General features: G+C 40.8%; 1 protein-coding gene across 21 annotated transcripts in view; it reads right to left on the bottom strand.

The window, feature by feature from the left end:
* The window catches only part of LOC137175993 (NACHT, LRR and PYD domains-containing protein 12-like), a 190,581-nt gene that overhangs the window by 161,516 nt on the left and 14,944 nt on the right, over window positions 1–14,121 (bottom strand). For 18 of the 21 annotated variants that reach the window (XM_067581962.1, XM_067581964.1, XM_067581965.1 and 15 more), the window contains 3 exons: window positions 6,898–8,761; window positions 3,377–3,562; window positions 1,729–1,896 (listed from right to left, as the gene is read on the bottom strand). In XM_067581962.1, the coding sequence (XP_067438063.1) occupies window positions 1,729–1,896; window positions 3,377–3,562; window positions 6,898–8,761 (2,218 nt within the window). The remainder of the gene's footprint in view (window positions 1–1,728; window positions 1,897–3,376; window positions 3,563–6,897; window positions 8,762–14,121) is intronic. The other 3 variants (XM_067581961.1, XM_067581980.1, XM_067581968.1) reach the window with 2 other exon arrangements.

Raw genomic sequence — 14,121 nt, forward strand, 5'->3', positions numbered from 1 at the left:
ACCCTCAATAAAATAATAATTAATTTTTTCATGTGTGCGTATTTCAGAAAATGCAACGGAGGATCAACGTGTGCAGCGGGAAATGAGGGTTTGCAAAAATATTGTCAGTGCTTTTTCCTATAGTTGGAAAAAGAAGAAGGCGCTTGTGAAGGCACAACAAGAGCTGAACCTGCCACAACACAAGTTGAAAACTGCATGTGCCACCAGATGGGGATCAATGCAAATGATGACTGCAAGGATCCTTGAGCAAAAGAAAGCCATCACACAGGTCCTCGCTGATGATGAGAAATCAAGGCAACTTGTTCCATCTTGGGCTGACCTGGATGTCTTAGAGGCTGTCAACAAAGCTCTCTCCCCATTGATGGAGTTCACAGATGCCCTGTCAGGAGAAGAGTATGTGACCATTTCATTTGTTAACTCTGTCCTACACATCCTCCATTCATGAGTGCTGGCTGAGGACGAAGATGACATGGAGCTGACTAAAACAATCAAAACCTGCATCCTTAAGGAGAAGTTCTCAGAACCCATCACAGAAGAGCTACTGCGAGCATACACTTCTGCACACCATGTCCCCACCATTCAGGAAGAAGTCAGAACAGAGATGATGGAGTCAGCAGCTGCAGTCCACAGGGAAAGTACCCCAGAGAGCACAGAGCCGTCTACGTCTTCATCATAAGCAAAGAAACCAAGGAGGTTATTAGGAAGTTTTTTCAAATGAAGTGAGGCAACCCTTTCAACTGCACCCACTGTGTCATTTCAGCAAACAGTAGAAGCACAGCTGAGCAGCTACTTGGTGTCTCTCATGCTGGATAGTGAGGAAAATCCACTGGAATGGTGGAGAAAGAATCATGTACACTTTCCCACTAAAAGCAAGGTGGTAAAAAAGTACTTTCGCTTGCCAGCCACTAGCTCGCCATCTGAGGGATTTTCAGTTCAGGAGGAAACATTGCCACATGCCTCAGATACAGCCTGTTGATCCACTGGAGGTGTCTTGTCCAAGCTTTTCTCTTGCTCTTAATCAGCAGTGTTGCATTAACATTTTCACACATGGCGTTATTTAAAATAATTTATTTTGTTTGCAAGAGATGCAAGTTATTATTTTCTACTTTTTTTTTTAGGGAACTTGCTTTTTACTTTAGAACTAAAATGTGACCTTTTTCACAAGACATTTTCATTTCAAGTGATGTGTACTTTGATTTCAACTGTTTGAAATATTCAATAAATAACCATAAATAGTTTATCTGTGTGTGTTTCAAAAATTAATTAAAAAACACAAAGTTAACATATGTTTCATTGGAAAAAAATATCCCAGTAGTTCAGCATGTTTACAGTACAGACCTTGTCAGAGAACTATGAGGGCAGTGTAAAAAAAAAAAGCATATAAAATAAATAAGTGTTCATTAATCATAATCGAGGTAAAAGTTTGAAATAATCCTGATATTGATTTAGTCATATCGCCCAGCCCTAAAGTGAAGGTGAAATTTAATGTAAAAATCAAGAGTTTCAGAGGTTCAGAGTGAATTATCCAGTGTAGATTTTTCTTGTTATATGAAGGTTTTAAATGTGCAGCTCAACATTGTTCTGACAGTCAATGGACTAAACCACTGAAGAAGAAAATAGACCCTCAGTGTGGATCAGCATAATATCAGCTTTATGTCTGCAGTTTAGTGTCACCACAACTGTCACATCATATTAATCTCAGTACAGAAGTAAAAAATGGTGTCTGACCCCAGAGTCTCCAGTCTACAGTGTGGACTCTCCAGAAAATCACACAGCTGCTTCACGTCACACACGTCGTTTCCAGACAGATCCAGATGTCTCAGATGGGAGGGGTTGGACTTCAGAGCTGAGACCAGAGAAGCACAACTGATCTCTGACAACCTGCAGAGCCACAATCTGAATAAAGAATAAATGATGTAGATTAAAATCCATTTATAATCCAATCAGATGTGTTCAGGTTTTAAATGTGTAGTTCAACATTACTATGTCCTCATCAATGAGCTTTTCTCTAAAATGAGCAGAGTAACTTTGTCATTGTGTTATTGTGGATCATCATGATGTCAGCCTTCTACAGACATCATCCAAATGTCACCACAACATTCAGACACATATTCATGTCAACACTGATTCATTAGATTAGATTATTTTTTAGTTTGAACATGTTAAAATAACAAAATAAAATATATAGGCAGCAAAACAAAAGAAATAAAAATAACAGCAAACTTTCAGTAAGCAACACAAATAATAACCATTCAATGGAACTTTTCTAGTCCTACCCCTTTTTATAATTTATCAATCAAATCAAAGCCAAAAACATTCAACACACAACACAAGAGAATAAAGATAACTTGCATAGAACCAATAACAACAAACAAAAACAACACAAGTCAAAAAGACACTCTGTACCAAATCATATTATTCCAGACCACCTCTTTGTTCATCCATTCTATATCTGTTCAATATGTTATTTTTAAAGATTTGTTTAAACTTACTTAATGTTCTACATGTTTTCATCTCTTCATTATGGTTGTTCCATAGATTAACTCCCTTTATTGTGATAATAATAATAATAATAATAATAATAACAATAACAATAATAATAATAATAATAATAATAACAATAATAATAACAATAACAATAATAATAACAATAATAATAACAATAATAATAACAATAACAATAATAATAATAATAATAACAATAATAATAATAATAATAATAATATTTCTTGAGTTGACTTCCATGAGTTCATTCATAAAATTGATTCATAAAATGCTGCTGAACTCAGTCAAGTCTGAAATTAGAGGATCAATATGAAATCAGACATGTTGAACTAAACATGTTCATTATTTATTGCATGACCTCCTTCTTCCTGTATTTGGTAGTTTAGTAGGTTTGTGTAATTAAAACATGTTATTGGTGGCAGTAATGATTCCTCCTGTCCATACTGACTGTGAAGTGGTCTCTTCCTAACACAGCTACACTGTAGGAAATGAGTTCATAAGTTCAGCTGAAGCTGATATGAGGCTTTGACAGTTTGGTAGACTCCGACTTGATTTGTCTGACTCAAAGTTACAGACTATTTAGTTCAAAATTCCCTCTTTGAGTTATGATCCCTCCACTGCAGCTCAGCAAGGAAACACTGAAGAAACACAAAAATACTTACTTGATATGTGTAACTCAGACTGCTGAAGACTCATATTAGTTTAAACTTTGGAAATCATTTTTACACAGACTGTGGATTTTAAATTTAAATTCTACAGATTTGTGCTCAGGGAAATACCAAAAATGTATTAACCAAACATGTGAACTTCAGTGAAGGATTTGAATTGAATATATAGAAAAAACTGCCAAAGCTACAGCCATTGAACTGACCTCAGAGTCTCCAGTCTACAGTTTGGACTCTCCAGTCCAGCAGATAGAAGCTCAAATCTTGAACCAGTCGGACCATCCTTCAGGAGGTTTCCACTCAGGTCAAGCTCTCTCAGATGGGAGGGGTTGGACTTCAGAGCTGAGGCCACAACTTCACAGTGAGTCTCTGAGAGGTCACAGCCAGAAAGTCTGTAATGACACATATATTACAACATATGTTATCATGAAAGACGACACTTTATATTTACTTCCTGCATTTGATGACAAAACAGTTTGACATTCCATATTTTGATTAACATTTGCTCTTCACATCAGTGATTCAGCTCATCTTTTTTAAAAAAAAAAATTTTCTGAGGCATTTTATTCCTTTAATGTAAAGCGACAGTTGAGAGATAACAGGAAACAAGAGGAGAGAGAGAGAGACAGGGAATGACATGCAACAAAGGTCAGTCACCTGAATCAAACCACTGATATTGTGATTATATGACATGTATCTTAACCAATAGGCTACCAGAGCACTCCTAGTTCAGCTAATCATATCTCACTGTGCTTGAATGAAACAATAATTCTCATCACTCTCTCTCATACCTGCAGACTTTTAATCTTTGTTTTGCTTTAATCTTGCAGATGAAGGGAGAGAAAATGGAGTTACATTGAGGCTTCCATAATGTGCTCAGTCTGTCTGTGTGATCTGATCCCATGTCTGTCTCCACAAAGTCAGCATGAGGCATCTTGATAAGAAAAACATTTTTACTGTCCACTATTTTTAATTTTTAATTTGACTGCAGGATATTTTTACTCAGTTCAACTCAGTGAACAGTTACAGTTGAGAAAGATCATCTCTCTTTGCTACCTGCTGTTGTCAGGTTCACATCCATCAGCGGCAAAATTTATTGTTGACAAACACAAATGAAACAAATGGCTTTACAATATTAGACCTGTACATATCAAATATTAATGTAATTCAATATTTAGATGTGCAGGACAGATGACTGCATGATGTTTAGTTGTCAACATTATTTTCTGAGAATCTGAAAAACTGATTCAGCACAAAAACACAATTAACAAACCAATAAGGTTGAATTATTTTCATCATGATGTCATCAGAAAGATGTTATCAGGGTATCAGCATTAAAATATAACATTGACCTTTAATGTGTATAAGATCTCTTTAAACAGTCTGAATTCTATCATTCTGCTCTTATATATTCATCAGACCTCTGTGCATTTCCTGCTACTACTCTTCTCTACACCAACAAGAGAGAAAACACCTGACAGTTTCTTTCTGTGAGCAACAGAATATGAGAAAGACTTAAAAACAAGACTGTGTAACATGACTTCCCTCTTTAAAAGAAAAAGTTGAATTCATGAGAAATAAAAGGCACCATTGCTCGGTTCAACACACTCAGGGGTTTTGTCTCGTATGACCAGTAGTTTACGGAGGCTAATGTAGGTTAATGTTAGCAAACTTTACATATTGTTGTATAACTGACATTATACAACAGGTAGTTCTGACTAAGCAACCTGATTGGTCAACTAGACATTTAGAACGTGCTCAAATCAGCATGACAGCACACTGAAGCTGAAATTATAGTTTCTGCGTCCATGAGGGTCCGCGTGACATAAATTTCATCAACTTGCTCAAATGAATAATGCCTCATCACTCTTATCATATTGCTGGCCAAGTTTTATATACATTAATGTAAGGTGTTAAAAGTTAAACCCTCTTTTTGTTCATTTAAAGAAGAAACAGAATCCTACATTAAAACATTGTCTACCTCATGCAATCGAAAAGCTGTGAAGATTATAAATTTGTGCTCCAAATTTAATAAACTAATATAATTGTAATGTGCACATTTATTTTTTATATCTTTATTTTTTACTGCACCATTTTCATTTAATATTTATCTGTAATCCCTGGCGTTGTATATTTGTTTGTTCTATATTTCTGTGATATTACTCCATTTATGTTATCTATATGTGATATTGAAGTTGAATTAATAAAAATATCACTCCGCCGTTCATTAGAACTGTAGACCGTTTATGTGCTGTGTTGCTTTGGGTTATTTTGTTTTGTGGGGATCTGCGATGAAAACCCGGAGCGGAGTTTTGAGTTTTCCTCCTTTTATGTTTGTGAAACTGGATTGAACTGAACTGATTAGGGGTTGTGGGGAAAACAAAACGGACCCTTTACCGAGTGGATTGAACTCTGAGACTGTGGGACGAGTTACACACACACACACTGAAAAACCCGAACCCTTCTCCACTCGTTATCGTTAACCGGCTCCCCCATAAACAGTAAAACTGAATCATTTTCCCTTCAGTTGAGTTTATCTCAGCTTCCACTCCGGCATCCTCCATCAGCTGTGCCGGTGAGTCGGTGACACGGAGCTACTAGCTTAAAAATGTCTGTGAAGTTTGCGGACGTAGCCGCTAAATCTGTCCATGGATTTTTTTTCAGCGGATATCTTAGTTACAACAGGATTGAGCTAGCAAAGCAGTTTTGTGTTTGTAAATGTCGTATTTATTCAGTTTGGGAAATGTCGCGATCTCTAGAAAGCATTAGCTCAAGTTGGCTGGCTGACTCAACAGGGACTAGAAATCGTCTCTGTTGCTTGGTCGTTACTAAGGGTCAGTCTACTTGCTGGAGTAGTAAACTAGGTTTCATTACATAGCAGTCTACTGACGTGAGTGATTGTTTTCCAGGTATTAGTCATATCCCTATGTATTTCCATAGAAACGGATATAACACAAGAAAAAAGTTTTTTTTATTTTTAGAGCGAACTGCCTCACAATATAAATACATTTTGTTTACATCTTTTATTTTGTTGGTAAATGTTGTATAATCGCAATATTACCCTCGAGGGTGTGATTTACCGTCATTGTTGACACGACAGTGATGCGGTAAGCATCACGTGTAATATCACTTAATTACTGAATCAGTTTGGTGATTTGCTGATCCCTCGTGCTCACTATGAAATGACTCAGAAACCATTAAGAAAAAAATGATGATGAAAGCAAATCTCTGTGACTTCAGAAATCACCTTTGGAAAATGATACAGATCTTATTTTAAACTCTTAATCATAGCAGTAAAAACAGTGTCTGTCTGATTATATATTATTTGCAGAAGCTTCTCATGTAATAATAACTTCACTACATTCACTGATAACTGTAAAATACTGATATATGTTCTGTAATAAAACCTCAACCACAACCTCTAAAGTCCTTCATTTGTTTTACCAGGTTTGAATGACGCCTCCGTCACCCAAAGGAAGATAAATAGAAGAAAAGACTGTAAAATCCAATAATTACTAGAAATAAATAGATTAACTGAATGACTTTGAACTGACTGAATTTGAAACAGCTCAAGAACATCTGAGATTAAATATAACTGACATATTATTTCAGCTATGAACAAGTAGAGCACTATTTTAACAATAATAAGAATTTAATACTATTTATATTTGAAGAACTAAACTACTAATCTGCACTGATTTATAATGTTAATCACATCTGGACTTACCGAGCCTTTCTGCAGTTCCTCACAGCTGGGATCAGTCTCAGTCGTCCCTCCCATGATGTGTTGTACTTCTGCAGGTCCAACTCATCCAGAACCTCCTCTGACATCTGCAGCATGTAGGCCAGAGCTGAGCAGTGGATCACAGAGAGTTCCTTCTCTGATCTGTTCTCTGACTTCAGGAACTCTTGGATCTCCTGATGTACTGAGAGGTCGTTCATCTCCATCAGACAGTGGAAGATGTTGATGCATCTGTCAGGAGAGGTATTGGACGTGTTCATCTTCTTCAGGTTGTTGATGACTCTCTGGATGATTTCTGGACTGTTCTCTGTCTGACCCAGCAGGCCTCCTAAGAGACTCTGGTTGGACTCCAGAGAGAGGCCATGAAGGAAGCAAGCAAACAGGTCCAGGTGGCCATTTTTACTTTGGAGAGATTTCTCCATGGCTTCCATCAGGAAGTCATCCAGAGATGAGTTACTGTAGTCTTTTACCAGGAAGTCATCCAGGAATAAGATACTGTAACAATAATAAAAATCATCATAATCTTTTTCCAGGAAGTCCTTCAGTACCTCTGTGTTGCTGTTGGTGTAACAGTGGTACATATAGACTGCAGCCAGAAACTCCTGAACACTCAGATGAACAAAGCAGTAGACTGTTTTCTTGAAGAACACTTTCTCTCTTCTGAAGATCTTTGTACAAAATCCTGATAACACCGAGGCCTCTGTGACATCAAGACCACACTGCTCCAGATCTTTTTGGTAGAACATGATGTTTCCTTTCTGCAGTTGTTCAAACGCCAGCCTCCCCAGCTTCAGAAGAAGTTCCCTGTCAGCCTCCGTCAGCTCCTGTGGACTCGTCTCATGTCCTTCATCATACTTGTTCTTCTTCCTCTTTGTCTGAACCAGCAGGAAGTGTGAGTACATGTCAGTCAGGGTCTTGGGCAGCTCTCCTCTCTGGTCTGTAGTCAACATCTGCTCCAGAACTGCAGCAATGATCCAGCAGAAGACTGGGATGTAACACATGATGTGGAGGCTCCTGGATGTCTTGATGTGTGAGATGATTCTGCTGGACAGCTCTTCATCTTTATCACTGAATCTCTTCCTGAAGTACTCCTCCTTCTGGGCGTCAGTGAAGCCGCGTACTTCTGTTACCCTGTTAACACATGTCAGAGGGATCTGATTGGCTGCTGCAGGTCGGGAAGTTATCCAGATGAGAGCCGAGGGAAGCAGCTTCCCCACGATGAGGTTTGTAAACAGCACGTTGACTGATGACTGCTGTGTGACATCAGATACGACCTCCTTCCTGTTGTTGAAATCCAGTGAAAGTCTGCTTTCATCCAGGCCGTCAAAGATGAACACAACTTTACAGTCTTTAGACTTGAGATTTTCTGCTGTGACCTCCTTTAATGTTGGATGGAATTCATGGATCAACATGAGGAGACTGTACTGCTCATCTTTGATCAAGTTCAGCTCCCTGAATGAAAACAGAATCACCAGACTGACATCTTGGTTTTTTGAGTCCTCTGCCCAGTCCAGAGTGAACTTCAGCACTGAGAAGGTTTTTCCAATGCCAGCGACGCCGTTCGTCATAACGACTCGGATTATGTGTTTTGGTTGGTTAGGTAACACTTTAAAGATGTCGTGACACTTGATTGGAGTGTCATGGAGGGTCTTCATCTTGGAAGCTGTCTCAAGCTGCCTCACCTCATGTTGGGTATTAACGTCTTCACTCCGTCCCTCTGTGATGTAGAGCTCAGTGTAGATCGTGTTGAGGAGGGTTCTTTCATCTTCATCAATTCCTTCAGTCACATGTTGAAATCTCATCCTCAGACTTCTCTTATAATCTGAAACATCCTGCAGACCAGTTTCTGCTGAAAGAGAAGGAAAATATAGATTTGAACATCTATCAGTGTGTTTACATGCACTTACATAACCAGGTTACTCAGAGAAACCAGGTTATGTGGGTAATCTGGGAACATGTTAACATGCACAGTAGAAACCTGGTTACTGTAAATCTGTGTGTACAAGCAGCCAATCAGTGATCAGATTTCTCCTCTACACTGACCTTATTCTCAAAGCATGACTTTCTTATTTTATCAGTATTAGTGATAGAAGACGTTTGTTCGTCCTGACTTTTTAGTCTGTTTTGCTTTGTGTGTCTGAGTCAGAACTTTTCCTCACAACATAAATGTGTCTGTATTCAACAAACAGTGAAATGTTAAATGGTGGAAACCAACTTATTTAGACTCCTTTCATTCAACTGCTCCACTTTCCCATCTACAGCATCGTGTTTTATTACATGTTATGTATTTACAGTGGCGTGTTCTATGTAAAACATTGGTGGGGCACCAACTACTTCAATAAATAGGCTGCATAGCAGGAAAACTACAGTACTTGCTCTTAATACTGATGTGTTTGTTAAAGACGACACAGATCCAAAAAACACTTTTAACAACAAAGTGGCTTCTAGCAGGTCTGTACACAGAGAGAGAGAGAGAGAGAGAGAGAGAGAGAGAGAGAGAGAGAGAGAGAGAGAGAGAGAGAGAGAGAGAGAGAGAGAGAGAGAGAATGAGTGAGAGAGAGAGTGTGTGAATGAGTGAGAGAGAGAGAGAGAGAGTGAATGAGTGAGAGAGAGAGTGTGTGAATGAGTGAGAGAGAGAGAGAGAGAGGATATGAGAGAGAGAGAGAGAATGAGTGAGAGTGAATGAATGAGAGAGAGAGAGAGAGAGAGAGAGAGAGAGTGAATGAGTGAGAGAGAGAGAGAGAGAGAGAGAGAGAGAGAGAGAGAGAGAGAGTGAGTGAGTGAGTGAGTGAGTGAGTGAGTGAGTGAGTGAGTGAGTGAGAGAGAGAGAGAGAGAGAGAGAGAGAGAGAGAGAGAGAGAGTGAATGAGTGAGAGAGAGAGAGTGAGAGAGAGTGTGAATGAGTGAGAGACAGAGAGAGAGAGTGTGAATTGATTTTGATTTTTAAACTCAACATTTATTAACCACTATGTACACTGTAAAAAAACGTAATACACTACATTAACACATACATAATATAATTACATATCAGGTATCAAAGTTACATCAGCACATGTCCAAAACTCAACTGTCCATCTATTACAGAGCAGAGCACCCCCCCATAACCCCAAATCAGCTGGAAAGTCTCCAGGTCATGAGCAGCTCTGTAAAAACTAAACTCTACCAGCAGTCTGGACTTCACCATTCTGACAAAAACAGGAACCACATCAACATTCAGCTCTTCCTTCACCTTCCTCCTGCGGCTCACATACACCGCCATCTTTGCCTGTCCCAAAACAAAGTTCAATATCTGACACTTGTTCTTCTGTTGGCGAGTGTATTTAAAACCACAAATAAAAACCTGCTTCATAAAAATTTCTCCATATCTGCTAAAAATGGTTTCCAACAACACAAACAGAGCCGTCAGACGAGAGCACTCTGAGAAACAGTGAAACACCGTCTCTCTTTGGCTGCAGAAGGGGCATTTCTCCTCCACAGCAGCATTAATAACAGAGATAAAGGAGTTCACTGCTACAATGCCATGTAGGATCCTCCACTGCAGGTCCGCATGTTTCTTTGTTAAAGGAGGTTTATACAAAGACCTCCATGCTGGTTTGACGTCAGGGTCTAAGTCCAGATAAGTCCTCCACGGGGTGTCACTGCGTCCTTTCAGTTTGTTCTGGTTCAAGGTTTTAACCATCAACTTATACAGCGTCTTCTCCTGAGGCGTCCTCCAAAGAAGCTCCCACAGGGTCGACAGGCTCAAGTAAAGGACCAGAACAGTTTTTGAAATCCGGAAACAGTCCAATGGTGGGATAGGGGTCCGTACAGTTTGGCAGCAGTGCACCATCACAAAAGTCAGTTAACAGAAGGCATTGATGTCCTGTCAGCTTCTGTTTCCAATGTTTCAGTAACTGGTTTATAACTCGCGTAGATCTCACTCCCATCCGAGCAGCCAGTCCAACAGGATCATCCAACCGAGGTCCCGCCAGCTCCACCACCTGCCCCAGAGTAGAAACTCCTGCAGTGTGAAGGAGTCTGGATAGAGTAGGTCCACCCCAGCTGGGACAATCCAAAAGTCCTCCAAACAGTACAGGTTCCTGTAGGAGCCAGTACAGAGAGTCATCCTGCTCCTGCCTCTGCTTCCTCAGCAAAGTCCACACTGAGAAGACGCTTCTATAAAAGGCCGGCAGGGACGAAGCGTCCAACCTCTTGGAGTCCATTAGAAACAGAGACAAACCCAGTCCCAGACCACCAAACCGCTGCAGGATGCAGCAGGATAAAGTCCTCCACACCAGGTCTGTGGGCCCAGTGAGCAGTCTCTGAATGAACTGAAGGCGGAAGGCAGCGCCCCTGCTGGCCAGATGGACCAGACCTTGTCCACCCTCCTCCTTAGGAAGAAACAGCACGCTCTGAGGTACCCAGTGCAACCTGTCCCAAAAAAAATCAACCAAAACCCTTTGGATCTGTGATAAAAGAGAAGCTGGAGGATCAACACAGGCCAACAGGTGCCACAGAGCAGAAGAGACCAGATTGTTAATCACGAGAACACGACCTCTGTAGGACATTTTAGGTAGAAGCCATTTCCATTTCATGAGCCGACCTTTGACCTTTTCTAAGACATTGTCCCAGTTTTTCTGTAAGAACATTTCATTGCCCAGAAAAACTCCCAGGTATTTTAGCCCTTCTTTTTTCCAGACCAGACCTCCAGGTAACCTGAGTTGATCCACCAGCCGATCACCCACCATGACAGCCTCACTCTTCCCCCAGTTTACTTTAGCAGAGGATATGCAACCAAACAGATTAACAGTGTTCACTAGCACATCAATATCTCTCTGTGTGTTGACCAGGACAATGACATCATCAGCGTACGCCGACAGTTTAAAAGAGGCATCACAGTCAGGAAAACAAACACCAGTCAGATCATTCCTCAGTTTGTGGAGCAGAGGCTTGATGGCCAGAGAGTAGAGCATGCCGGACAGAGAGCAGCCCTGCCTGACCCCCCTCTGGACACTGAAAGGAGCACTCAGACCTCCGTTGATTTTCAGAACACTCGCAATGTCACTATACAGAACCTGGATCTTGGCTATGAAACCAGGGTTGAACCCGAAAGCAGCTAAAGTTTGCCAAAGATACTGGTGTTCAACCCGGTCAAAAGCCTTTTCCTGGTCTATTGAAATCAGACCAGTGTCTACAGCCAATGAGCTGGAGACCTCCAAAACATCCCGAATTAAAGTGACATTGTCACTTATCAGCCTGCCGGGCACGCAGTATGTCTGATCAGTGTGGATGACAGAAGCCATCACCTCTCTGAGTCTGCTGGCCAGGACCTTGGACAGTATCTTGTAGTCCGTGCAGAGCAGAGAAACAGGTCTCCAGTTCTTCAGCTCCTGCAGGTCTCCCTTCTTGGGCAGCAAAGTGATGACCGCCCTCCTGCAGCTCAGAGGCAGCCGTCCTCTCTCCAGGCTGCTTGTGACAACCTCCAACAGGTCTTCGCCCAACATGGACCAGAGGGATTTATAGAAGTCAACAGGAAGACCGTCTATACCTGGAGCTCTTCCACTCTGTAAGCTCATCAGAGCAGTATACAGTTCATTAATGGATACCGGAGCCTCTAGCTTTGCATTGGCTCCAGCATCCACCTGAGGAAGACCAGTGAAGAAGCTGCTGCACACATCTGGATTGTCTGTTAGTTCACTCTTATACAGATCTTTATAAAAACTGACTGCAAATTTCCTAATCTCAGAAGAATCTGAGATTGCGGAGCCGCTGCTGGATCGCAGAGAGTGAACAATCTTTCTCTGTCCATTTTTCCTCTCCAGACCAAAGAAGAAGTGAGAGGGGGCGTCCATCTGCGTGATGTCGAGGAACCGTGACCTGACCAGAGCTCCCTGTGCTGCGATGCCCAGCAGGTTGGCCAAAGCCGACTTTTTAGACTTGAGGGAATCTAAAAGCCCTCGATCTCCTGTAGAACCTGCTAAACTCTGCAGTTCTACCACCTGAGTCTCCAGGTCCCTCATAGATCTGGTTATGTCTCTAGTGACATTACGAGTGAACTGCTGACACAGCTGTTTAATCTGTGATTTCCCAAAATCCCACCACTGTTGAACACAGGCAAAGTCAGACTTACATTTTCTGTGGGTAAACCAAAAACATTCAAAAGCTGCTCTAAAAGCCTTGTCATGAAGCAGGGCAGAGTTAAAATGCCAGTAAGCACTCTGTAAGCGCACATTTTTTATAAAAACACAGCAGAAAACCAGACAGTGATCAGAGAAGCCCACTGGGTTAATGTGACAACTTTTAAAAAGGTTCATGTGATGTTTAAAAGAATACAGACGGTCCAGCCTGGCCAGAGATAACACATTGTCTTTAGAGTGACTCCAGGTGTACTGCCTGTGACTTTTATAAAACATCCTCCACACATCTGACAACTCATGAGCTTCAGTCAACTGTCTGAACCTGCGTGATGAAGCAGGATGAGGCTCTTGGTGGTTTCTATCCAGCTTTGGATTTTCAGTACAGTTAAAATCACCTCCTAAAAACAAATACTCATCACTACTGCAGTTCCTGATAGTGTCACATAAAACATCTAGTACCGCTAGTCTGTCCACCCCCTTGGTTGGTGCATAAACGTTGACGAAAACTACGGTAATATTTTCAAATTGAGCTTTGACCTTCAATAAACAGCCTTTAATAATTTCCTCAACTTCACAAGAAAAAGGCAAGAAGCTCCTGGAAAAGACAATCCCCACTCCTCCACTACATCTGGACTTATGGCTCAGAATGACTTCCCCGTTACATCCTCTCCTCCAGTCACTTTCATTATCTGCACTACTGTGTGTTTCCTGAAGCAGCATTACATCTATGTTCTTCAGCTCCATCAGCTTAAAGAACGCAGCTGTTTTACTATCATCCCTGGCTCCATTCAAGTTTAAAGTGCCTATTTTGAAATCACACATGGAGAGAGAGAAGCTTAAAAGAAACATAACAGTAGGAAAACATAACAGGAAGAGAGAAAAACACAAGAACCTTCGTCTAAACATCATCATCAGCAGGGATTTGTGCTTTTACTTTAAGCAGCACTTTCTTCAGACGATAAATTTCCTGATCTGTCAGAACATCATCTCCTAAGTTTCCTGATCTTTTTGTCAGAGGCTTCGCTGACTCTACAAACAGCTTCAGGTCTGCAAAGTGATCCTCTACTTTCACCAGCCTGGATCCCTTCGTTCCC

This window comes from Thunnus thynnus, chromosome 23 (genome assembly GCF_963924715.1).
Source record: "Thunnus thynnus chromosome 23, fThuThy2.1, whole genome shotgun sequence".
In the NCBI taxonomy this organism is placed as follows: domain Eukaryota; kingdom Metazoa; phylum Chordata; class Actinopteri; order Scombriformes; family Scombridae; genus Thunnus; species Thunnus thynnus.